We start from the raw sequence: 24,471 nt of genomic DNA, 5'->3' as shown, positions 1-24,471 counted from the left end.
ACCTGACAGCGCGGGGCATCCTCAGTGACTGCAGTAACCGCACTGTAAGACAGATGCCGTAACAAGCAGTAGAGAGTTGTTTGGTGCCCGCTAAGGGGGCAGGCTTGGGGAGGGGGGGAGGGGGAGTGGGGACCAGGGAATATCAGTGGAGGAAAGGTCACACCGATGGGATTGATGTTGGAATTGACCTCCTGAAACAACTGTATTATGAACAGCTTTGTAAATCACAGTGTTTAAGGTTGCAGACGTTAAATAAAAGAAGCTGAGTAGGGGGAGAGCAGAAGGCCAGAGCAATAGAACCTGGTCTGTAGAACAGAGGTTACCTCGGGGGGTGGGAGGTGGGTGGGGAGGAGGACGCTGGAGGGGCGGTTCCCTGAGAGGGAGGGGAGTGGAGTGGACAGTCAGGGTGTGGGGGGTGGAATAATGTTGGCCTGAAACCCTGCCATTAATTGTCTTGTAAATAGCGATGACTAAATTATAGACATATAATTTTAATAAATTATAAATGTGCGCATACTTATATGTAATTTAAAATTTTATTTTTATGGACACTGTGATTTGCAAAGTTCAGAATAAATTTGCTTCAGGCATTCACTGTTCCAACACTTACCCCCCACCAGTGTCACCTTCCTTCCTTCCGTCAGTGTCCCCAGGTTCCTTCCCACCCCTCAGCCCGCACCCTTGGCCGGAGTTTAACAAATTCATTGTATATTGCTTGCTCCAAACAAACTTCAAAGGAATGGCAGATGGAATTACCTGACAGTGAATCAGTAAGTCAATTTGTGATGATTGCTGTATGATCATTTCATTAAACATATGTCTATGTGTGTGTGTATATATTTAATTAAGCATCATTTCATCATTTAGCACTTTGGTTCACGAAAGAGCACTCGAAGCCTGCCGTTTCCCCCTTCAGGTCCCCTCTAGTGTGGGCCTCTCGGCCGTTGTTCCTCATGTCACCCAGTGACCACTCACCTCTCTGTCTTTCAGGATATTTTGCTCGAGTCCAGGGCGTCAGTCAGCTTCTAAAGGCATTTCTACGGAAGACAGAATGTAATTGTCAAATCATCAACCTTGGGGCTGGGATGGACACCACGTTCTGGACCTTAAAGGTGAATGATACATTTTCTCTCTGCTTTTCCCAGTTGTTTTCATTGTTGTAATATTTGCAAAACTTTTTCAAATGTCTCACCTGTCTTCAATATACCAGGGATGTCTTGTTTCGTTTTTGACTTTTGTGGATCATATCTGCCGATGCTCAGGGGTTTCTCCTAGCTCTACGCTCAAGAATTACTTCTGGCAGTGCTCGGAGGACCATATGGGGTGCCGGGGACTGAACCCGGGTCAGCCGCATGCAAGGCAAATGTCCTACCTGCTGTGCCGTCACTCTGGCTCCATATCCCAGGGCTGTAGTGAGCAGTCTGTCTTTCATTCTGGTCTCTACATGTTGCACAGTCCCCCCGGTCCCGCTGTCCCCAAGCCATAGGTGTATTGTTTCTCATGTTTGCAAAACTAAGTGAGAAAGTCCTTGTGAGTGTTTCTGACTGGACATATGGACATTTGCCAGGAGAAGACTGTCAGACCAGCGGAATAGCTGGGATAAAGAACACATAAAGAGCACATGTGTGAGCCGGAGCAGTAGTACAGCAGGTAGGGCATTTGCCTTGCACATGGCCGACCCCGGTTCAATCCCCGGCATCCCATATGGTCCCCCAAGCACTGCCAGGAGTAATTCCTGAGTGCAGAACCAATAGTAACCCCTAAGCATCGCTGGGTGTGACCCCAAAGCAAAAAAAAAAGAATACATGTGTTTGCAGTTTTGATGATAAGCAATTTTTAATTTGTTGGCAGAAACTTTTAGGATCTTAGGTCAGTTCTTATTTATTACCATCATCATCATCATCATCATCATCATCATCATCATCATCATCATTATGGGCTACACCCAGCAGTGCTCAGGGCTTACTCCTGGCTCTGCGTGCAGGATTCACTCCTGCTTGGACTCGGAGGACTGTGTGTAGCTTTGGAGCACTGACGCCTGTCAGCCATGCGTAAAGCAAGCGCCTTACCTACTCTCTCTCCAGCCCCCAGAATCTTAGGGCACATTTTCGAGGTCGCTGGTCTGGGTCATGTATATAATATGAGGCACATCCATTGGGCTGCTGTCCTTTGATTTCCCCCCGATCAGTCTTTTGGGGCCTTGGGGCAGGAATAATTGCACTCACTGGGTCATAATCTCTGGCCCCCCATAATGGGTAACGAGGCAGCCCACTCCTTATTGGTGGCCACAGTACTCAGTGTCCACGGGAACTTGGGTCTTGCAAGATTTGTCGTCTTCTGCACCAGCCCTCTCACTCCTCAGGGCTTAGGGATGCTCTCAACAGGCTTGTTTCCCGCAGGCTGTGTTGGTGGTCACGACAACATGTTTGATTTCATCACTATGCCCCTGGCAGTGTAGAAAGCAAGTGTTCCACACGTGCGGCGAGGGGCTGAGGTGGCCAGCTGTGGAGCCAGCTGTGGGTCAGCGGGGGCCTTTTCCCGTTGAGTCCCTTCCCTGGCATTCCCAAGTCGCCAGAAAAGAAACCTGGGTCTAGTTATAGCCCCGGGCTGGCCTTTGGCTCCTGCCTCGGGAATGGACCCCCAAGCCTTCGCCCTCCGGAGATGTTGCTGATTGGCATTATCTCTCTTTCGGAGCCTGGTACAGATTTTCCTTGGTTCTTCTACCAGGTTGGTCATGTGGCAGCACTGGGTACGTGCATTTGCCTGGACTCCCGGCAGCTGTACACCAAGATAAGTATGAGTGTGTGGGCATGACCTGACCCGTGTGTCAGTTTGCCCCTAATCAGCTCACCTGATAAGGTGTCCTGGTCACGGTGCCTCCCACCCTTTTTTCTTACTCAGGCGGGAAATCAGAGGCCTCACTGTGATTTTTTTTTTTTCCTGCCTACACAGTGCGCACACTTTCATTCACAAAGCGTTTTTACATGGGTGAATTCACAAATTAGCATTAGAGCTCTGTGTCGGGGGAGGGGTATCCCGAGGTGGGGGTGGGGGTGTTGTTTATCTTGGGGAGCCCTGCCTGCTGGTGTGCAGAGGCCCTTCCTGGCTCTCTGCTCAGGAGTAACCCCTGATGGTGCTCAGGGGAAGCGCATGTGGTCTGTGGTCCTTGGAACCCGTGTCTGGCTGCCACAGCTGCTTCCAAGGCAAACACCTTACCTCCCATGCTCGCGCTCTGGCCGGCCCTGAGTGGTGGGACGGCCGCGTCCCCCTGTTACACAGTGGCATGGAAACGTGCTGTAGAGTGGGGCGCGTGTTGGGTCCCACAGTCTGGTGATACGGGGGCTCTTCTCTGTGGGGGGATTGTCCTCTTGTGACCCCGCTGTGGAGAGTGGAGCTGTAAGGAATGCCGGGGAAGAGTCTGTGCTGGGGGCCGCTGGACAGCTCCTGTCGGTCTCACACCCCTTTGACTTGGTCACAGACGTGTTCTTTCTTCCCTCACGTGGGTGGGTCCGTGATGGATAAATCTGAGGTGTTCGTTTGTGAGTGAGTGATGTTCCTGCAAAATAAGAAGTTTGTGAACTGTCACTCACATTCTTCACCATTGGCATGGCTTTTCTTAGAAGGGGGACATGAGCCGGGGGTACCTAACTCAGAAATGTTGTTGCCACAAGCTGTATGAGGTATAGTTGGCACAGCTGAGGAATTGAGTAGACGCTGTGGGAATATGGCCAGCAACCAAATATAAAAGGCAGATGGGGGCTAGAGCGATAGCACAGCGGGTAGGGCGTTTGCTGGTGACCGGGTTTGATTCCCAGCATCCCATATGGTCCCCTGAGCACCGCCAGGAGTAATTCCCGAGTGCAGAGCCAGGAGGAACCCCTGTGCATCGCCGGGTGTGACCCAAAAAGGAAAAAAAAAGGCAGATGGGGGAAGCAAGGTGGGGAGAGAGACAGAGGGGGATTCTGTGTGTGTGTGTGTGTGTGTGTGTGTGTGTGTGTGTGTGTGTGTGTGTGTGTGTGTGTGTGTGTGTGTGTGTGTGTGATGTTTTTGTGTTCCTGATGAGATCAGTTTCTGTTTTACTGCCTCCTTAACCAAACTACCTGGAGGGGCAGTTTGTGAATCCAGCGTCAGCCATCAGGCTAGTGTCTTGCCACCGTCACGTCATCGGGCATCGGGACCGGGGAGTGTTCAGTGAGGAGGAGCTAGAACCCCAGACGGGGAGATGAAGCCCCAGACACAGGGACATGGCGTGTGCAGAATGGCGTCCATTCTCCTTAGAGGGGGTGACGCCTGCCGTGTGTCCCAAAGAAGCAGTCCAGGGTGGCCTTGGCCGGCAGTGGACAGTGTCCCAGGCCTCGAAGACCTCTGGAGGCAGGCATGGGAGGGGCCAGCCGAGAGTTGCTGCTCAGGTCGGCCACCCCATGTCTTTAAGGACAGCAGGATGGCATCGGGATGTCATCTGTGTCCTCACAGTCCCATAAAGTTACCAGTGTTTCTTCGTTACCGGTGAGGAAATTGGGATTCGATGACTTTCCAAGGCCGCCCGCAGGCTAACAAGTTAGGTCGTGTCACACGGTGGGCTGCAGGGTGCCTGTAGTTTGTTCCACAGGAGAAAAATAAAATAATGATGTGATCAGATAATACCTGCCCTCACCACACGTGTTTTCTAACGCTTGCTGTCGCTTTATTTTCGGCAAAGTATTAGTAGTCGGAATCCTACGTGTTGATCTCCCGCCTAACAGGTCTTGGGCTGCTTGTTGTTAAGCACTTGTTCCCTCCTCCTCTTCCCAGAGAAACTCTGAACTCCCTCCTGCATCCTAGTAGCCAGACCGCAATTCAGACTTTTTGTTCTTTCTGACCTCGGTGATTACAGTTATTTAATTTTACTTCTTCATCCGCTCTCCAGTCAAAGACATAGTCACATGGGAAATACATTTCTGACCCCATCATTACTCTGACTGCGAATTCTGAAGAGCCCTACCTTTCTTCAGGGCCCGCCACCTGGAAACGAAATGAAAATGACCTGGAAGTTTGAGTAAATTAAGAATTTATATAAAGGACTGGAGATAGTCCAGTGAGTGGGACGCTTGCCCTGCGCATGACTGACCCGGGTTCAATGCTCAGCACAGCGTATTAGTCCCTCCAGCACTGCCAGGAGTGATCCCTGAGCACAGAGCCCTGGACACACCTGTGGCCCGGTCCTCCCTCCCCACCCAAAAAGAGAAGAAGCAAGAAAGTTACCTAGAGATCATTGTCTTGGGGCCGGAGCGATAGTACAGCAGGGAGGGCATTTGCCTTGCATGCGGCCGGCCCGGGTTCGATCTCTCGCATCCCATAGGGCCCCCCGAGCACTGCCAGGAGTAATTCCTGACTGCAGAGTCAGGAGTAAGCCCTGAGCATCACTGGGTGTGATCCAAAAAGCCAAAAATAAATAAACCAGTAACTCCGTTATTAATAAAAATAATCACGGTCACTGTCACTGTCATCCCATTGCTCATAGATTTGCTCGAGCGGGCACTAGTAACGTCTCCACTGTGAGACTTGTCGTTACTGTTTTTGGCATATCGAATACGCCACGGGGAGCTTGCCATGCTCTGCCGTGCTTGCGGGATACTCTCGGTAGCTTGCCGGGCTCTCCGAGAGGGATGGAGGACTCAAACCCAGGTCGGCCGCGTGCAAGGCAAACACCCTACCCGCTGTGCTATAAAATAAAGAAAGCACATTACCTTTTTTTCCTCAGGATGAAGATCTTCTTCCAAAAAAATATTTTGAAGTCGACTTTCCAATGATAGTCTCGAGAAAGCTGCACAACATAAGGTACGTTTTAACCCAAGGGAAAAAACTGTGAAATTAGACGTTTCTTAGCAGGGCCACTGGAATCGCACAGACCTCACTGGAGGGTTTTCCTTTGGCTTCATCCCATTTCCTTGCCCGGACTCCCCATAAATTGCTCCTTCCCTGCTGTCCACTAATGCAGTTTCTATGGTCCAAAGAGACAGTCAGTGGTTAGAGGCACAGGTTTTTGTTTTGTTTCACTTGGGAGGGAGCCACACCCGGCTGAGCTGCACCCGGGGATCCCTGCTGGTGGTGCTTGGGGGGCTGTATCGGGTGTTGGGGATCAAACCCAGGCAGCCTCGTGCAAAGCGAGCGCCCTGTCAGCGGCCCTTGCCATACTATCAGTACGGGCCCTTGAGCGCATGCTCAGCACAGCGGGAGGCCTGACTTTGGTTGTCTGAAACTGCTCAGGGGCCATCGGACCCCTCCTGGTGATTTTTCTCCAGCCGGGCCAATAGTTCAGTTCTACGGCCAAAGGATGTGGTACTGATCGAACCCTGTAATCTCGGAGGATTTCCTGGGCTACTCCAGTGGCGCTTAGGGTCCTCCAGGGATATTCTCGGCAATACTCAGAAGCTGTGTGATGCCGGGGGCTGAGCCAGGCGGTTTCCTGGGAGGTCTGCACCGTACCGTAGCGCCTGCCAGTGCTCCTTTGGGTGGGATCATTTAGTCCCCAGCAGAGTCCTGAGTCTGGGGCTACTGTTTACCATTTTCCAGATGAGCAAACCCAAGGGGCGAAGAAGCTTAGTTAATTTCCCAAAAGCCACCAGGATAGGAAGACATGGAGCAAAGATTTAAATCCTGACTTCCCACCCAAGGTCAAGGTTTCTTGGTAGTTTTAAACCACACTCTCTCCTTTTTTTTTTTTTTTTTAATTTGTTGTTTAAAATCTTAACTCTTGGCTCTTTCATAAAATATAATTAAGTTACAACTTTCCGTATAGAAATTTCCTACTCTGTATGAACAGGAAATTTTTTTGTCCAAATTTTATTCTGTTTTATCCTTTGGAGAGAAATTTCGTACCCTTCCCAAGCATAAGATGATATTAAAGGTGCTTTTTAGAAAATGGGTGGTCACTCTGAGACTCTGGGGGCTACAGGTTACCACCAAGCTTCTTAGAACTCCGAGTGAAATAAGTACAGGTGGGCTCTGTTAAACCCACATCTTGTTTCCTGGGCCAGGGACGTGTGTCATGATGGTTGCAGGGACTTGGGACCCCGCTCTGGTTGCAGACTGCATGTCCTGTATTGGGGGAGTTACAGACATGCTGCTGGACCGTTGGCCTGCGTTACAGACAGTACGTCTGCCTATGAGAAATTATAATAGTGATTTCTGACATTTTGTTTGAGACAAGAAACTAGAGATGAGCTAGAAAACGCTCAGCCTTCTAGCCGGTTGAACTTGCCTTGAACTTCCTTCCTAGCCTGTCTGTTCCCGGTTCTCAGTCTAAGTAATTCACTGTTAGCTTGTGGTTTTACGTTGGATTCTGAGTGTAATAATGAGCTGCCTAACCTGAGTTAAGACCTGGCCCCATGGAATTTCCACTCGGTTCACCCTAAGATCAAATCACGAGGCAGAAGGCCTCCCCCTTGCTCTTAGACGGGACCAGACACATTGGCCATTTCTGTCGTGATGGTGGAGTGCGGGTTTCCCGCAGCAGGGGACCTCCCTGACTCATTCCTCTCCTTCTCCCCTTCGTCCCATAGGTACAAACCTCTCCTGTCGAAACCCATCATAGAGTTACATTCAGAGGACTCGCTTCAAATGGGCAAGTATCCGTCGAAGGGATCCACTGTGGACTGTGACTTGGCGGCTCTTTCTCCCTTTTCTTTTTCTTTTTTAATTGATTTTTTTCTTTTTTCATTGAATCACCATTGAACACCCATCCTTACACCAGTTCGCATTTTTCACCACTGTTATCCCCAGTGTCCGCTCCCTCCCCACCCCACCCCTCCCCCTGCCTCCCTGGCAGACAGTTTCCCCCAGACTCTCTCTCTACTTTGGGGCATGATGAATACTGAGAGGCCCTCATGTTTGGTCCTTCATCTACTGTCAGCTCACATCTCCCATCCTGACCGATCCCTCCAACCATCATTGTCTTCGCGATCCTTTCTCCATCCCAGCTGCCTTCTCCCCCAGCTCACGAGGCAGGCTGCCAACCATGGTCTTTCTCTCTTTTCAAGGTGGTCCGAGTACGCATTCATGTCTGCACAAGCCCCCTGCCCCCCACCTCGATGTCACACTGTACAGGCATTAGGGCGCTGATTTCGGTCCCCAGCCCCTCATGCTGGGCCCCCAGCCCTGCTGCACCTCTTGAGGTGGCCCTGATGGACCCTGGCGACACTGGGCATGAGCACGACCCTGTCAGGCCTGCACCACCGTGCCAAGTAGTGCTGGGAGTGACCCCCAGCATCCCTGGGCCCTGCTGTGTGGACTTTCCAGAAGCACAAGAATAGAATAGCCACAAATAAATCAAGTCTGAACGAGAAAAGGAGAGGTGGTAGCAAAACAAAATAATTTCATTGATGATTTAAGTCTCACAATGAGAGACGTTACTGGTGCCTGCTCGAACAAATCAGTGAGCGACAGGATGACAGATGATTTAAAACTCCTAAACATTTTTTGGGGGCTGGAGCAATAGCACATCGGGTAGGGCGTTTGCCTTGCACGTGGCCGACCCGGGTTCGATTCCCAGCATCCCATATGGTCCCCGGAGCACTGCCAGGGGTAATTCCTGAGTGCAGAGCCAGGAGTAACCCCTGTGCATCGCCGGGTGTGACCCAAAAAGCAAATAAATAAATAAATAAATAAATAAATAACTCCTAAACATTTATTGTTTGTCCCCCCTCCTTTTTTTTTCCTTTGGCCTGTTTTTGTTTGAGCTCAGGTAAGATTGGTCTTCGTCGTGTTTCAGTAGTGTTTTTCACTGTCTTCAGAAGTAGGCTCTCGCACCCCCCAAGCGCCCCCTTTGCTCTGCCTCAGTCCATTGGACCCTCCTGGCCTTTGATCTTGTTGCCCCTGTTACCTCTGCCCCCTCTGGCAGCCTCGCTTCTGCGGCCCGGAGCCAGGGCTCGGCTGGATCTCACTTCTATGTCTTCTCTGGCGTCTTGCTTTTTATTGGCATCCCACATACGAGTGACGTCATCCAGTGTTTGTGGTTTTCTGTCTGACTTAAAAAAAAATGTAGTATGTTGTAAGGGTGTGATAATTATAAGGTGACGATTGTAAGAAGTGCCACAATTTTCAGTTAAAAAAAATTGCTATGACAGATAAAACCAGTTCCTCATTGATTATTAAGTACTTCCTGGTTTCAGAGAGAAATACGCATCTCCGGGTGGTGATGGGGTCTCCCCGGGTGGAGCCTGAGGACTGCACTTCACTCTGCTCCTGCTGCTCGTGGTGGTGCTCTGGGCGAGGTGCTCACAGGGCAGGCCTCTGAGCCCTTAGCCCTTCTCTCACTCTGGCCTCTTATAGGTGATATTTTTCAGGCTGAAATGCACACAGGGCCAGAGCCTGCAGTGTATGAATACAGGCACACCATAAAAATTAAGGCAGAGGGGGCTGGAGCGATAGCACAGCGGGTAGGGCGTTTGCCTTGCATGCAGCCGACCCAGGTTCGATTCCCAGCATCCCCTAGGGTCCCCTGAGCACCGCCAGGAGTCATTCCTGAGTGCAGGTCCAGGAGTAACCCCAGAGCATCGCCGGGTGTGACCCAAAAAGCAAAGAATGAAGTCAGAAAGGTCAGAACAATGTCTTTAAAAGTAAATCAGGAGCTGGAGAGATAGGACAGGGTTCAGGTGCTCGCCTTGCAAGTGGCCAACCCCTGTTTGGTTCCCCAGCACCCCTGGAACTTTCCAGGATGGCAGGAGTCATCCCTGCGCAGCACCAGGTGTGGCCCAAGCTTGTCACCCACCCCTTGCCCCCGCCAAAAATTGTGAATCAGGAGCCTTAGCAATAGTAAAGCGGTCTCCTGACATAGAGGAGACCTCAGTTTGATCCCTGGCACCCCATATGGTCCCATGAGTACCCAGGAATGATGACTGAGCATCTGGGGTGAGACTCAGCCCCCAAAGGGGAAATTGGGTCAAGGCGAGAGACGGTTCAAAGCCCCCAAGCTTGCTTCCCTACTCGAAGCTTGAGTCCCTCCCTCCCTGCCCCCGGGGCTCGTGCCGCCCTGTGCTGCTGGACCCTGTCCTTGAACTGTCCAGCGTGGTTAGCCACATCACCGGGAGTGCCCCCCCCCCCCCCCCCAAGATTCCTTGGGAAGAACAAAGAAGTAAACCAGGTTCTTTTACTTCCTGCCAACTCTTCCTACAGTGGGACGCACAGGGCTGGCAGCCTGGGGATTCTGTCCCCCCCACCCCCACCCAGCACATGCTGGCCTCGGGACGTGCCAAGTGTGATGTCCGTTTGAAACCTTTTAACTTTCCTTTTCCATGGCCCTCAACTCCCCTTGTCCTGTCACATGCCGGACGCCTCATCTCTGTCTGCTCAGCCACCACCTCTGCAGAGAGACCCTGCCTGGCCACCACCAGCCTAAGGACTGGTCCCTTTTCCCTCTGCCACCGTCTCCCCATGCCCCATTTTCCGTCCCCTTTCCGCGGCACTTAACGTTATGATCTTACCTTGAGTCGTTATTTCTTTAATGGCTCATTGTCGCTCTCCCTCCTTGGGAGTTCATGAGAGCTTCCGAAGAAGGACCTGGCGGACAGACACGGCTGATCAAGTAAGCACAAGCACTTGAAACGCCTGTAGGCCCCTTTGGAACTGAGCCCCGGTGAGGAATTACAGGAGCGTGAAGGTTCTCAGAGAGGCATCAGGCGTTTCAGCTGAGCCCTGAGGAGGAGCTGAGGGGCGCTGGGAGGCCCCATCCCTGGGTCTCTGTAGGCCGTTGTGACTGGAAGTGGAGGTGCATGCTCAAGGTGACGGTCAAGACGTTGCAAGGCTACTTCAGGCAGCATCTTTTTAGCGTTTGCCTTAGTTGTCCTTGTGCCCTCTCTCATTCTCCCCTGCTCCATGTAATCTCTGAGGACAGGGACTGTGTGTCCTCTGGTATATCGGTGTACTCCCAGAACTTGACCCTGGACTCCGAAAAAGGTAGAACAGACATAATGTTCAATATGGTCCAGAGAGCCTCCATTTCACAATTTTCAATTTTCATGTGTGTGTGGTGGTGGGGGGATGGCGGAGGGGTCATAACCTACAAATATTAAACTGAAGTGTTCTAGGAAGATCTATAGCCTAAAACAACACTTTGAAGTCATTAGTAGGTCTCCCATGGAAAACATAAAGCAAAAGAAATTAATGGGATTAGCTCTAGTTCAAGTCTCTAGTTCAATTCTCTGTCTCTGTCTCTGTCTCTGTCTCTCTCTTTCTCTCAGAATGCTTGCCTAAAGGTTATGTTGCTTGTGTGCATAGTGGGTTTGATATACTTACTGTATTACACTGGGTAACTCTTACGCTGTCTCGTGCCTATCCTAGGCATGAGTTTGATGAGGCAGATAATGAAATCTTTACTCGAGTTTTTACTCTGTACCAAACCACTGCAAAGCAAAACAAAGCAAGTGTGTCTAAAACAACCACCGTGTTTTTCAGCTCACAATTCTCCAGCAGGGCAGTGTGGGCTGGCATCGTCTGGGTGGAACTTCTTAGCTTGGCTCACTGGATTTAATCATGGTGGTCTCGTCTTCACAGAAGACCTTCACTTGTACCAGGCAAGCTGGGCCAGGGGGTCCCACTCTCTCTCGGATCACATTGCCCTAAATGTCTCAGGAATTTTTCACAGTACCCCAAAAACATATCAGCAGTTCTGTTTATTAATAAATTGGGCTCAAACATCCTAAGTACTTATGTCTGAACAACTTACTAGTCATTTTTCAAAAAGAAATGATACATATGAATGGAAAGACTATTATATAACCAGTTAACTACTTTTTTTTTCTTTTTGGGTCACACCCAGTGATGCTCAGGGGTTACTCCTGGCTCTGCAACAGGAATTACTCCTGGCGGTGCTTGGGGGACCATATGGGATGCTGGGGAATCGAACCCAGGTCGGTTGCGTGCAAGACAAACGCCCTCCCCACCGTACTGTCGCTCCAGCCCCTAACCAGTTACTTCTAATTGCATATATAGCCTCCTACTGAACATCTCGTGACTGCTAACCCTGGAGTCAGATTAAAGAGCCCTAAGTTTTTCATCACCACCCAGTCTCCAGAAAACGGTTTTACAGAGCCGTCAACACGAGGAGAACAGAGAAGTCTACTGTTGAGACTCTGGCCTGCTGGAGCCAGCAGTTGCTTATCTCTCGTCCATGTCGAGTGTCTGCTTCCCTGTCAGTAATTGCAGTATCTTCCTCTGCCCTTCCGTGGGGTTGCTCCACCCCGCTGATTTCCCACCGTGGGCGCCACGGAACTCGGCACTTCGCTTTAGTCCTTTCCATAATGTAAAGTCAACATTGCCCACATTACATGTGTCAGAGAAAGGTGACCAGGGGGCCCAGAGAGTCGCGTGCCCAGCGCTCAGAGAGTAGGGCTTCGATGTCAGAACTCAGAGCGGAGCCTGCTGCAGACGCTTCCCAGGGGGTTCACCCTCGGAACCGCGTCTGGGATGGAAGACTCAGCACGTCTGTTTTCCCGAGGAGATAGCGATTAGACTACTAAAGGCGAAACATTTTTAGTGGCCAGTGATGGTTCTAAGTCAGGCTCGGCTGTTGGCATTTGGGATGGAATCTCCTCCTCCTGGAGGGACTGTCCTGTGTCCTGTGTGATGAGTGGCGGCAGCCCTGGCCTTTCCCCACGGGATGCCAGTAGCATCCTCCTGTTGCACAGCAACCAGAAACATCTCCGGACACTCCAGGTGTTCTCTCGGAGTGAAGTGGCCATGATTGGGGCCACAGCTTTAAGGCCGTCAGGAACCAAGTGCTTACATTGGCAGCACCTACGAAGGGACCATCATTGGGGACGGGCCGGAGGAATGGGGCTCTCATAACTAAATTCTCATTCTTGCCATATATAAATTGATTTCTTAAGATTTTTTTTTTCTTTTTGGGTCACACTTGGCGATGCTCAGGGGTTACTCCTGGCTCTGCACTCAGGAATTACTCCTGGCAGTGCTCAGGGGACCACATAGGATGCTGGGAGTCAAACCCAGGTCGGCCTCATGCAAGGCAAATGCCCTACCCGCTGTGCTAGGGCTCAGTTTTTAAGAGTGCTCATGACCAGGGGCTGGAGTGATAGCACAGCGGGTAGGGCGGCGTTTGCCTTGCACGCAGCCGACCCGGGTTCAAATCCCAGCATCCCATATGGTCCCCTGAGCACCGCCAGGGGTGATTCCTGAGTGCATGAGCCAGGAGTGACCCCTGTGCACTGCTGGGTGTGACCCAAAAAAAAAAAAAGAGTGCTCATGACCTATTTTTATATCACATGCTCATTGGAGACTCTGGTCTCGGAGGAAGACATCTCCCCTAAACGGCATGGGGTCCTTGGGAATTGCATGCTCGAGAAATCTTCCTGTGTTCCAACGTGGCTGCCCTGAGAGGTCACTCCCCCGGCACTGCCCAGGTGGCCAGTGGACCATAGGGTTCTGCCCCTTTCTATACCGTTGGGGATCGAGCTGGGCCCCAGGTCTGCGCCTGCATTGTCCTCCAGCTTCTCAGAGTCCTTGGCAGTGACTGTGGGGACAGACAGTGCCAAAAGCAAGTTTCTGAAGAATCGTAATATAGTGCTGGATAGAAAGTTCTTTCTGTGTGTGTACTAATGCTTTTTGCAGGAGGGCATCAAGTATTTGAGAATCACTGTTTTCATAATAGGGCAGCAAGTCTCTTCTTATTCCTTATATTCTTTACATAATTTGGACACTGGTACCCGGAGGCTGGCTGAGGATCCCCACTAGCCCTTTATAAATTTTTTATATTTAGCATGTTCTAATGAGATGATGGTGGTTTATTTTGTCCTTGTTTTGTGACCAAATGTATTTTGAATCTGTTAAATGGGTTTATGAGCATTATAAGAAGAGCCTACTCCTGCTGTGGTTCAGCACTTTCCACTGTGGATTCTCGTTATCAGCAGGGATACGGATTTGCCAGCCAAAAATATATATATATATATATATATATATATATATATTTTTTTTTTTTTTTGTGGGATGGGTGTGCATCAATCCCCGACGATGCACAGGGATTACTCCTCTGGCTCTGCACTCAGGAGTTAACCCCTGGCGGTGCTCAGGGGACCATATGGGATGCTGGGAATCAAACCTGGGTCGGCCACGTGCAAGGCAGACGCCCTCCCCTCTGTGCTATCGCTCCAGCCCCGATATTCTGCTTCCTGGTGGTTCCCTAGAAAAAGTAAAGGGAACGATGCTTCGGTAAACCATCAAACAGCTTGCTCTCCTTTTATTATCATCTACTTCTTAACCCTCTAATTGAAAAACAGTTCAGGTTTGTATACAATGATTGTGTCTTTATTGAATGAATTCTCCACTTCTCTTCATCAGTGCTCATTTCCAAAAGTTAGTCCAGGCTACACGAGGATGGACACCAACTGGGAACTTAATAGGAACGCGGGTTCTTCAAGATTTCTCCTCTTGAAAGGCCTAAACCAGAAACTCAGTGGGATAGAGCCTCTTCAAACTTGAGTAACCCTGGATTTACTCTATATTCTTGATTTAAAAGTTTCAGCCCCATGGGAGGTCTCAGAACATTTGATGATTTATCACTGTCACTGTCATCCCGTTTCTCATCAATTTGCTTGAGCAGGCACCAGTAACGTCTCCATTGTGAGACTAGTTGTTATTGTTTTTGACATATTGATTATGCCACAGGTAGCTTGCCAGGCTCTCCCTTGCAGACAAGATACTCTCGGTAGCTTGCCGGGCTCTCCAAGAGGGCCGGGGAATCGAACCCGGGTCATCGAACCCGGGTCAGCTGTGTGCAAGGCAAACACCCTACCAATTTATTTTAAAATATTTTTTTTTGTGAAATATACTGAGTAACTAGTGACTTGTAAACCTATTTTAGTCTAACCTCTGTATTCAGGGTCATGTAAAAATTTCTCCGGTAAAAAGTGTTCATGAGTGGAAAAGGTATACGGGGCCCTTGTGTATGTCACACCATCTGGCCTCAGTGGAGTGTCTGAAAAAAATAAAGCTGTTTTGTTGTAAATACCATAGTATATATATCCACTGTTTCCTTATATTTTCATGAATCTATCTCTCTAGGCCTACAGGTCATCTAAAGATCTTCCAAATAGTCATATTCTCAAACATCCCTGTGATAGCGTTTGCCAAGAAAAGCCAGAATTCCAGGGATTCAATTCAAATTCAAATCAAATTCAAATTCAATTGGATTGAAAAGCCTGGATTCCTCCTAGCTGGTGTTCTGACTTTGAAGATGAGTGTATTCCTTGGCCAGGGTGTTTGAAGGAGGAGATAAACTACGTTCTTACAACTGGCACAACCTTTTGAGAGTGACCAGCTAGTTAATCTGCACCAGTTTCTTTTTAATTTCCCTTTTATGTAAGGAAACTGTTCATAATGGATGAGGAACCACTGTAGTGATAACATCTTTTAAAAACTTATTTTTTATGGAGGTCTCATAGTTTACATGCTATTAGGTCATTGTTTTATAGCTACAGGCTCGCCCTTGGCGTTTCTAATTCTTGTAGTCATGTACTTTAAAAGAGAATTTGACATGAAATTTTCTGCAGCTGGGCGCTTTGGGCTACACCGTGTCTCATGGTGAGGGAGTACTAGATAAGTCTTGTCCAGTGGAGTGGTAGGAGATTGTCACAGGAAAGGGTGTCCTTGGTGCTGTTGTTAAGTAGGAGAAATCTCAAATATTGGTGGCCCGTTTTCTTTTTTTCTGTGCAATGAGTGAATGTAAGAGGTGTTTGTGTTGCAGATCTACAGTATAACGAGAGAGACTGGAGTGTTATACGCCATAGCACTTAATAGTTATCTTTGTAAGGTGTGGTTTTATGTGATCTTCCTTCTCTAATTTTTTTTTATGAGCATGTACTCATAAATCATGTTTCTTTGAACCATCATCACAATGTCTTTTATTTTTTATTAGTTTATATGCATTTAAAACTTGACACAGTAACTTACTATTGCAAAAATATATTAAGGGGACACCCATATGCCAGTATACAGAGAAGAAAACTGAGAAAAAGGTCTAGATCATTCATGGCACGCAAACAGACTCTGGGGCTTCTGAACTCCCCACGTGTGTTTCCACTCTGCTTCTGTATTCTCTACACTTGCTCCAAAACTTGTTTTCACTTTATTTATTGGTTTGGTTTGGTCTTTGGGTCACACCCAGCAGTGCTCAGAGCTTACCCCTGACGCTGCACTCAGGGATCACTCCTGGCGGGACTGTTGGGGACCGTGTGGGGTGCTAGGATTGAACCCAGGTCCACCACACGTAAGGCAAGTGCCCTCCAGCCCTGTTTATCCTGTTAATTCTTCATATGACTGACACCAGGGGGGGATGAATGACTAATGCTGTTCTGTAGATCCTCAAAGTTTTAAGGCTCGGTCTTCATTGCAAAATACTACTTTTATTAAAGTAACGCTACCTTGTAACATTTTCAGATGTAGGTAATCAAAATTCAACACATCTATTTACTATATATCACTAGACTTTCAATTCTGTACCGTACTGGGTCCCCCTTTACCAAATTTACCCACCCTCACTCACTGCCCTTACTTCTTTTTTTTTTTTTGCTTTTTGGGTCACACCCAGCGATGCTCAGGAGTTACTCCTGGCTTTGCACTCAAGAATTACTCCTGGCGGTGCTTGGGGGACCATGTGGGATGCTGGGGATCGAACCCGGGTCGGCCGCTTGCAAGGCGAACGCCCTATCCGCTGTGCTATCGCTCTGGCCCACTGCCCTTACTTCTAATAACCACTGTTAGATCTTAATTTATTTTTATAATGGAAAAACAAACCAGTGTACTTAATTAAAAAAACAACTCACCTGTTCAAGTCTTTTTATTTCTGTTGAAATTATGATCTCTTCTTGCATTTACAGATGGGAGCACATTGGATTCAAAGAGATATGCCATCATTGGAGCAGATCTCCGAGATATACCAGAGCTGGAAGAGAAACTAAAGAAATGTAACATGAATGCACAGTGAGATTTTTTTTTCTATTTTAGAACCTTGCGCATTAGTGTTTTCATGTGAACATGAATTACAAGGCCAGTGAAAATACATCGTGATGCTAGTGTTCCACTTCTCTGTTCTTTTAATTTTCATCATCTCATTTCTATCTTCAGTAGTTTTCTGACCTTTTTAGGAAATTTCAAGTTTATTTTTATATCAGAAACATCTGTCCTGCTGTTGCTGCATACTGGTGCAGAATGTAAATACAAAAGAAGATAGCTATGTGCCTAGGAACATAGAATTAAAGCATGTGGAGAAAAGATTATAATTGAGGATATATAAAGAATAGCTAGTGTTAAAAAAACAAAAAGTCCGTTAGAGTGCACTCATTTGTGGAGTATAGAACAACATCACATGAGGCTGACACCCAAGGACAGTAGATACAAGGGCCAGGGGGATTGCCCCATAGATGGAAGCCTGCTTCATGAGCGAAGGGGAGAAGGCAGATGGAATAGAGCCGGGATCACTAAGAAAATGATGGCTGGAGGAACCAGTTGGGATGGGAGATGCATGCCGAAAGTAGATAATGGACCAAACATGATGACCTCTCAGAGTCTGTGTTGCAAGCCATGATGCCCAAAAGTAGAGAGAGAGTATGGGGAATATTGTCTGCCATGGAGGAAAGGGGGGTATACCCAGGATATTGGTGGTGGGGAATGTGAACTGGCAGTGGGATGGGTGTTTGATCATTGTGAGATTGTAACTCAAGCATGAAAGCTTGTAACTATCTTACGGTGATTCAATAAAATTTAAAATAATAAATAAATAAATAATCCATTAGAAAAATGTGCAAAGGAGCAATGACCAGGCAGATAAAGATGAGAAACTGCGTGGCTGGACAGATAACGGGCTGGAGCTTCTGTTTGCAGGCCCTGGGTTTGTACCCAGACACTGCGTGGTTCCCCCCGCACGGCCAGGTGTGGCCTTAAGAGAAGGGGAATCGGAAAGTGAGTAGTACTTGGAGAGAATATTGACTCTTGGTGGTAATCATGACCTTCTGTGTTGCTCTGTCCAAGTTGGTTGAGTGTAAAGGTCTTAACAGCCCTGAGTGTTAGAGAAGTAGTTAGTTAGCCACGGGTGGGAGTCCAGTACCATGTGAGGAACAGCTGGACGCACTAGTTAAGTTGTAGATGTGTGTCCCTTCAGAGAAGACAATTCCAGTTTCAGCTGCATGCTCGGAGAGGGTCTGCTTGTGCGTACAAGAATATTCATTGCTGGGGCTGGAGCGATAGCACAGCGGGTAGGGCTTTAGCCCTGCACGAGGCCTACCCAGGTTTGATTCCCAGCATCCCATATGGTCCCCTGAGCACCGCCAGGAGTAATTCCTGAGTGCATGAGCCAGGAGTAACCCCTGTGCATCACCGGTGTGATGCAAAAAGAAAAAAAAAAATCATTGCAGCCCTCATTTTAGAGCTGAAAAAACGAAGACAACCATCAGGAGCGCGGATGAGTTAACATACACAATGCATGGCCCCAGGCGCTAAAAAATAAAATAAAGGAGTTGCAGAATAATCTGCATAGTATAGTACCAAATGGATGAAGTCGAGCCCTCAGCTGCTGTTTTTCATGATTTTTGTCCATACCACTGAGGTATCTGAAAGGTAGATCGTGGCCTGAGATGTAGTTCGGCGACAGAGCATCTGCCTTGCACGTGTGAGGCCTCAGGTTCCATCCCCCGCACTTGGGGGGCAGGGACAACCACAAGGCTTTATGCCCAATTTGGTGCTGGGGGTCAGGCCTCATACATGTGGCACATGCGCTCTCCCACATAGCTACATGCCGACCCCCGTAGCAGGTTCTCGAGAGCAGGCACCCTGGGGGCTACTCCAGCAGTGCTCCCGCAGAGCTCCCAGCCAGTGGTGCTCTCGGGGCCACAGGGTGCCAAGGCCATGCTCATGATCGTCATGTGTTCCGCCACTTGAGTTGTGTCCCTGGGCCCCATCAGACATTGTATTGTTTAGTTGGATTTTTTTTGGGGGGGGGTGCGTCGGGCTTCAAGATCCTTCAATGAAGCCAAAGAATGAAGGCTCCTTTCGTTCTGTGAGTAAGAGTGTCCACGTTGTGTCCGTCAGCTTGTGGTGTCAAAAGTCACTGGAAGTTCAGTGATGCAGAACCACTCACAGTTTAGTCGCTCGGGTGACTGTGAGCTTCCCACAGTTTGGTCTGAGCTCACTGAGAACAGACCCAAAGTCAGTCATTCATTGTCCTATGGCAGAAATCTTCTCTTATCCAGGAGGGACACGGACAAGGACAGAGGGGGAAAGGAGGAGAAAGGAGCCAGGTGGAGGGGGCTGGAGAGATTGTGGAGTGGGCAGGGCACTTGCTTAGCAGGAGGCCAACCCAGTTCAATCCCCGGCATCCCATATGCCCCCCTGAGCCTGCCAGGAGTAACCCCTGAGCACTGCTGGGTGTGGCCCATAAAACAGCGAAACAAGAAGAGCCAGCCATAAACCAGGGAGATCTGAAGATGGCAAAGTCTGCTTAGACCGTGTTGGTCCTGTCAGCATGACCGTGTCTCAGGTGGGGTGACACAACAATTGCTCCCTACTTCCCCAGATCTTGTAGTCTAAGATAAAGGACCGACGCATACCCACAGCTCTGTCCTCTGGCCGGTGTGATTTGGGGCTGCGAGGGGGGTTCCCTTTCAAAGTGAGGACTCGGAGACTTTTCTGAGGGAATGTGTCGCTTTTCTTAATTCCTGATGAATGAATGACTTTGGGTCTGTAACTCAGTACGTGCTCGCCGACATCTCTGTGTCATTTCGCATCCTTAATGGTAAACATTTGTCTGAGAAGGCTCCTTTCGTTCTGTGAGTAAGAGTGTCCACATTGTGTCCGTCAGCTTGTGATGTCAAAAGTCACTGGACGTTCAGTGATGCAGAACCACTCACAGTTTAGTCGCTCGGGTGACTCAGCTCAGTGAAGTGTGTCTTGTGTCGGGAGCCCCTGGCGCTGAGCCCCTGGCGCTTCCTCAGCTGTGGGCAGTGGGCAGGGAGCCGGGAGCTGGCCACAGCCGGGCTGCTTCGCTCTCGTCCTCGGGGCCCTCCCTCCCCTGACGGGCCTGCAGAGCTTCCCGCCTCCCGAGGGCGCTGAGAAAGCAATCGCCAACATGCAGGTGGTTTCCCAGCCTCTCTCCGCATCGTGTTGGTGGCTGTTTCCTTGGCCAGTGCAGGCTCTGTGACTAACTCCGATGCCAGGGCAAGGGAAACAAATGCCCCTTGGACGGGAGAGCCCGTTGGCTCCCCTTTGCCACTCGTACAGGCAGGGGAGAGCTCATGCCTGTTTTCAGTTGACCGTGCAGTGAGTATATTTGCAAGCGCCAGGTCAGTCGCTTCCCGTTGTCCAGTGTTGTAGAGTGTGAAACTCCGGGGTGTGATGCAACGACCCCCGTGGCACCCACCTGATGGGACTGTGTCCTTGTTGGTGGCTGCGGGTTTTCCTGGGGAAGGAAGTCGGGCGTGCAGCGTGCTGATGTGATGGAAACGTACTTCGGAGCCTTACGTTCTTTCCCCCCTTCTCTCAAGATTACCAACACTCCTGGTGACCGAGTGCGTGCTGGTTTACATGACTCCGGAGCAATCGGCAAACCTCATCAAGTGGGCGGCCAACCTTTTTGAGACTGCCATGTTCATCAACTACGAACAGGTAACAGGAAGCGCGAGGCCTTGCCTCCTGCACACGGTTCCCTCTCGGCTTTCCCTCTCTGCATCCCCCTCAGCCCCCCAGCCCGGGGGCCGCTGCCCGGTCCTGCCCTTCTGCTCAGCTGCCCACCCAACTCCTTTCTTACTCCGTTCCGCAGCCCCGAGATTCCTGATCTCTCGGTCGCCTCTAAACTTTACAGCTTTTGGGATTCCTCTCTCTGCCTCTCTCTGCGTGTAAGCAGGTGTTTGCCTTCCTGGTACGTCGCCGTGCTTGCTCTGAAATCACAGGTGTGGGTGGCGGGGACGGGTGGCTGTCAGCAGTGTAGGGAGAGCGAGCCCGGCTGCCTTCCGAGGTGGGTAGGTGCTGTGCCTGCAGGGAGGAGGCCGGCCTTCCAGGCGGGGTCAGTGATGAGCTGGCCCACCCGGCACCCCTCACCGCTCAGTTCCAGTCACTGGTCCTGTGTGGGCAAGTGAACAGAGCGTTGCCAGAACGCCGGGCGTTCGAGAGAGGCGAGAAAGGCAAGATGTTAACGCAAAACACTCTTAAGTTCTGACATCACTGAGTTTGAGCCATTGGTCACTTGCTCTTCTCTTTTAATCTAGGGTTATCTTTTTATTTGATGCTTTTAACTTTTTGGACCACACCTGGTGATGCTCAGGCGTTACTCCTGGCTCGGCACTGAGGAATTCACTCCTGGCAGCGCTCAGGGAACCCTATGGGATACCAGGGACCAAACCCACATTGGCTGCATGCAAGGCAGTCGCCCTCCCCGCTCTCATCTCCCCAGCCCCCGAGGGTTCTCTTTTAGAGATATAGAGTTGCCGGGTGTGGATCTGAACCCTGGCCGGACCTCTTACTGGCCGGGGACTTCCAGTGGAATCGCCTGGTGGTTTGGGGATCCATGCTCTGGAGGAGGGGGATGCCTGACTGTGTGACCTGCACAAGTCACGTGACCGCTCCTCTGTCTTGATTGCTGAATCGAAAAAATGAGGATAGTGATAGTCTCCACTGCATAGGGTTCTAGAAGTAGTCAGTACTGCCCAGTTGGATGCCTCACTCTTGGGGTCTCTTTGAGTCTCTCCAAACCTTCGTGTCTTGTTTTTAAGGCATAAAGGTGCCTGCCAGGCTTCACCAGGGAACACTGAGATGCCACACAGAGGTCAGCACGAGCGCCGGGTACCTGATAGCTATATTTATTGTTTCATTTCACTTCCTATTTAAGTTGTGTTGCCGATAGACAGTTCTTTCCCAGTGTCATGTAGGTATGGATGGGTGTGTAGGGAGTGAGGCCCAGGGCTCCTCTGCAGGGGGCTGGTGAGGGGGTAGGTGGGATGTTGAGCCCTGCTCCGGGGTGCTCAGGAGTTAACCCTGGTGGCACTCGGAGGCCCAGACGTGGTGCCCGGGTTCCGTTCAGCTGCCTTGCTTCCTGCACTCGCTGTCCAACCCCCCAAACTTGGTCTTCTGACCTTCTCTCTACTCCTGCCCCAGTTCAGCTTCCTGTCTGGGCAGCATTTTTGGGGGGAATTTTTTTTTTTTTTTGGCATTTTCTTCCTTTCCTCAGAGTCACTCTCCAGTTCTGCTGAATATATACATTCGTTGCTGTACCTGTTGTTGTACTTGTTGGTCTCTTGATCTTTTGAAATGTGAGTCAGTTCTGGCAGTTCTCTTGGCGTTCATGATGCCAAACCTGGAGAAAATGAACTTTTACTCTCCACATTTGCACACATATCCAGTGTGCGCTTCTCCATTCACCCGCTTCCTTTGTGTATTCTTTGATTCAGCAGCACGTGGATTGAGACACAGTGCCACTGGGAATGGACTGTGTTCCAGATGTTCAGATTTCACCTGCCATCCTCACTTGCTCTATTTACATCGGGGGGGATATGTGAACATTGAACATAATATATAACAATTATAGAATTATCGGCATTCTTGCATATATTGCTTGCTCACATTATTTCCTAAAGTGATAGAACATCTTAGGTATTGATAAACGTCATACTTTTAATAACAAATTCTTAGAATTTGCCTGTTAGGTGCTTTCATAGATAGTGGCCCTTGAGTAAAACACAGGTTTGAGCCCAATGGATCCACTTACCTGTGATTTTTTTCCAGTAAGTACTTTGGGAATTTAGGGACAGATTTTCTTATGGTTTTCATTTTTGATTTCTTTGGCCATAGCTCCCTGTGCTTAGGGCTACTTTCCCAGTGTCTGTGCTCAGGAATCACTTCCGACGGTACTCAGGAGACCACCAGGAGTGATGGTCTTTATATATTTTATTTTTGTCTTGTTTTGCTTGGGCCATGCACGGTAGGCTGGAGGCTTACTCCTGGCTCTGTGCACAGATATAGCCCCAAGTGCCAGCTGTGGTGCCAGGGATTGAACCTGCTCAGCCTCCTGCAAGACCAGCACCGTCCCTGCCCTGCTGTCTCTCCAGCCCCTCATACGGTTTTCTTCATAACATTTCCTTTTCTCTGGTTCATTTGCATAGTCCACTGTGCAGATGGCGGGCACAATACATTCTCATGGGCTGCCCATGTTACGAAGAAAGCTACTGGGTTTGCAGTTGCATGTTAGACTGAATTTTAAACTGTGTGCAGAGAGGAAATTGGGGGGAGAGTAATCAGCACCCCTCAGGCTGAACTTCCTTAGCTCGGACAATCACAGTAGCTCACAAGGTACTCCCCAGGGGTCCGATCTCAGTTTCACAGGTAAGAGGAGTGAACCACACAGAGGTTGAGTATCTTGCCCACGCCCCACAGAAATTGCCAAGCCAGGATTCTAACCCAGGCAATAAAATAAAAACATGTACGCTGACCCCTTTCTCGCCCCACGGGGAGCGTGGTCTGGTCACTTGTGCCGCGTGGCCTCATGCATCCACTGAAGAGAGGAATACGGGCTGTTGCTTGACTCTAAGAGTATATATAAACTCTGGGAATGGTTTTATTTGTTTAGAAGTAACACATTTTTGCTACGTCTAGAGAGAAATGGGCTGGAGTGATAGCACAGCGGGTAGGATAGCAAGCTCCCCATGGCATATTCGATGTGCCAAAAACAGTAACAACAAGTCTCACAATGGAGATTTTACAGGTGCCCGCTCAAGCAGATCGATGAGCAACAGGATGATAGTGACAGTGATACTAGAGAGAAATAGTAGCATATAGTCTGCAGTCCTCTACAAGTACGCTGTGGCATTTGTATATAATATGGAGATAGATAACATTTTAGTGGATATAGTTTTAATTAAAAACTTACTCCCATACACACAAAAACAGAACAACTTGAAACCACATGTCAAGTGTTTTAGTACAAGGAAAAGTGCCTCTGTCCTACTGTAATCTTCAGCTCTCTCACCAAGGAAGTGTTTTAGAAATTTATATATTTTCTTATTTTTGTCTTGTTTTGTTTGGGCCATGCATGGTGGTGCTTGGGCCTTACTCTTGCCTCTGTCCAAAGAAATCACTCAGGTGGTACTTGATGGACCATATGTAGCACCAGAGAACAAACCTGGGTTGGTAGCGTGCAGAGAAACATCTCACCCACTCCACTAGCTCTTTGGCCCCAAGATTTTTTTCTCTTAAAGGTTGATGAGAGGTTGTTGTGTTTGTTTTTTCCACATGTCCTCCCATTATTTTGGTGGAGGAGGAGATGATTGGGCCACACCAATTGTTGCTCAGGGCTGACTCCTGGCTCTCTGCTCAAGGATCACATCTGACAGTGCTCGGGGGACCTTATCCAGTACCTGTTGGCTACATATAAGGCAGGCGCCTAAACCCCTGAACTATCTTTCCAGCCCCCCTTTTTAAGAGTTCCTTTTTATGAATTTGTCC

At 49.3% G+C, this 24,471-nt stretch overlaps 1 protein-coding gene and 1 pseudogene across 1 annotated transcript in view; both read left to right on the top strand.

The window, feature by feature from the left end:
- Positions 1-24,471, top strand: part of LCMT1 (leucine carboxyl methyltransferase 1) — a 51,661-nt gene that overhangs the window by 16,170 nt on the left and 11,020 nt on the right. The window contains exons 3-7 of the mRNA XM_004604270.2: positions 991-1,112; positions 5,741-5,817; positions 7,542-7,603; positions 16,866-16,968; positions 20,523-20,643. Of these exons, the coding sequence (XP_004604327.1) occupies positions 991-1,112; positions 5,741-5,817; positions 7,542-7,603; positions 16,866-16,968; positions 20,523-20,643 (485 nt within the window). The remainder of the gene's footprint in view (positions 1-990; positions 1,113-5,740; positions 5,818-7,541; positions 7,604-16,865; positions 16,969-20,522; positions 20,644-24,471) is intronic.
- Positions 13,351-13,534, top strand: LOC129404612 (small nucleolar RNA SNORA73 family; annotated as a pseudogene).

This window comes from Sorex araneus, chromosome 4, assembly GCF_027595985.1.
Source record: "Sorex araneus isolate mSorAra2 chromosome 4, mSorAra2.pri, whole genome shotgun sequence".
NCBI classification, from domain to species: Eukaryota; Metazoa; Chordata; class Mammalia; order Eulipotyphla; family Soricidae; genus Sorex; species Sorex araneus.
The sequence above is the reverse complement of the archived record's forward strand: the minus strand, read 5'-3'. Positions and strand labels throughout refer to the sequence as shown.